Source organism: Channa argus, chromosome 1, assembly GCF_033026475.1.
Source record: "Channa argus isolate prfri chromosome 1, Channa argus male v1.0, whole genome shotgun sequence".
Taxonomy (NCBI): Eukaryota; Metazoa; Chordata; class Actinopteri; order Anabantiformes; family Channidae; genus Channa; species Channa argus.
In genome coordinates, this window is record NC_090197.1 from 4,771,214 (window position 1) to 4,773,222 (window position 2,009).

At 40.5% G+C, this 2,009-nt stretch overlaps 1 gene segment (V, D, J or C); it reads right to left on the minus strand.

The window, feature by feature from the left end:
- Nucleotides 1-210: 210 nt before the first annotated feature.
- LOC137101405 (Ig kappa-b4 chain C region-like) lies at nucleotides 211-1,728 on the minus strand. The segment is given in 3 exon segments: nucleotides 211-665; nucleotides 1,347-1,467; nucleotides 1,720-1,728. Coding segments are annotated over 3 exon segments (459 nt in total).
- Between the last annotated feature and the right edge of the window lie 281 nt (nucleotides 1,729-2,009).

A 2,009-nucleotide genomic window follows, 5' to 3' on the forward strand; every position in this document is an offset into this window, starting at 1 on the left:
AAGCAATTGACATCATACTAACGACCAAAGCTCTCAACTTGAGAACCCAAATAAAAGTGGAAGAGTTACAATGTATAAACCTGTACGGTACATTGTTTATGTGGGTCTTACAGTTTTAACGGAGTGGAGTTTATCATGAGTGGATCTAATGAAACTATGAGCACAGAAACATGAGTTTATTTTCCATCAACACACATGAAAACTACAGACTGGATGAGCAGGTTTTTATTGGACTGAATCAATCAAAGTTACAACAAGCATCAAAACTAAGAGACAAAGACAGATACAGAGAGAGGGAGCAGAGTGACATCAGTAGCAGAGTCCCTGGAACACATGTCAGGACTGGGGACACTGGTCTCTCCTCAGTGTCTGTATGACCGGAGTCTGGGAGCCCTGGGTGGCCTCACAGGTCACAGAGCCTGCATTCCTCCACTGGTCTGCAGGGATCCTCAGGGTGCTGCTCCAGCTGTAGCGTCCGTCCTTCTCCAGCACCCCGGGACTCCTGGTCTCCTCCCAGCTGCTGCCGCTGCTGCTGCCGTCCACCTTCCAGGACAGAGTCCAGTCTGAGGGGAAGCCCTTGTTGGCCAGACACATGAGTGAGACCTTGTCCTTCTGCTGCTCCTCGCTGGACGGGGACAGCACCGTCAGGCTGGGACTGACATCACCTAGAGTAGGAGACACCAGTCAGTTAGAGGACAGAGACCACACAGTTGGACGCCTTGACTGTGTGAGAGTGGGTTTGGTCCTTGAAGGAGTTTCTGTCAGATGGTTGTTCTGCTCCACCAGTCACTGACTCACACATTGTTTCACTTCCCTTTAAGAAACCTCTCATGCAGATCAGGACAGAGACAAACATCAGACAGTTTGACCTGAAATATGTCCCATTAATCTTAACTCTACATTAGTTTCAAATATGTAGTGGAAACATGGAGACAGAAAAACACCATGTGACAACAATCAAATGTTCTTCATGTGGATTTCAATCCCAATCAAACACATCAAATGATTTCAAATCTACAGCAACAAATAACAAGAAATTCAATAAAGTCATTTTCAAACATCACTAGTTATCGTTACTCTGTTAGAATTTAGTGGAAACAAGTCACATTCAAAGATCAGAAAGCAGTTTTCAATGTGGTGGATTAAAGTAGTTTAACTTTGACCCTGACAGGAACATGGAAAGATACGTTTAGTAAAACTGCTCTGAGTTCACCTCCATGATGAAGGTGGGGAATAAAAACACAAATACTGAATCTGTTCCAAAGAAAACCAGATAATTTCACCTACTGCTACTATTTAAAACACGACTTCACAAGATTTGATTTAGTATTTGATCAGAAACTTACTTCCAACATCCAGTCTGGTTCCTCCACCGAACGTGAGCCACAGTGATACAAAGTGACTGAGTCGTCGTACAAAAACCTCTGACTGTACAGAGACACGACTCTCTGACTTTGTCCAACTGAACTAAAGCTGAAACATCTCAAAATGTAACTTTAACATTTAAATCAGATTTACTGGTTTATCCACTGGTTTAAAAATTGATATTTATCACAACCAGTTTTTAAATTTCAGTTGCTAAAACAACGTTGTCTCTTAGTACAAAATATTTCCTTAACTACAGTGAAGTAACATGGAAACACAAATATTTGACCTGGAAAACTGAATAACAAGGAGAAAAGCTCCTGAAATATAAGAGTTTTTAAACCTTTGACTTACTTCCAACATCCAGTCTGGTTCCTCCACCGAACGTGTACCACAGTGATACAAAGTGACTGAGTCGTCGTACAAAAACCTCTGACTGTACAGAGACACGGCTCTCTGACTTTGGAACAAACAAACTCAACAAAATGAGTCGTTGGTTGTAAACAGCTGATATGGAAATTGACAATAACTTCAAAATGACTTTAATTTTACATTAATAATTAACAATTCAGGAAAATGGGAATTAAATGTTTTACTATATATGATAATAAAAAAAACACAATTTTTATTGTTTGTAATTATTA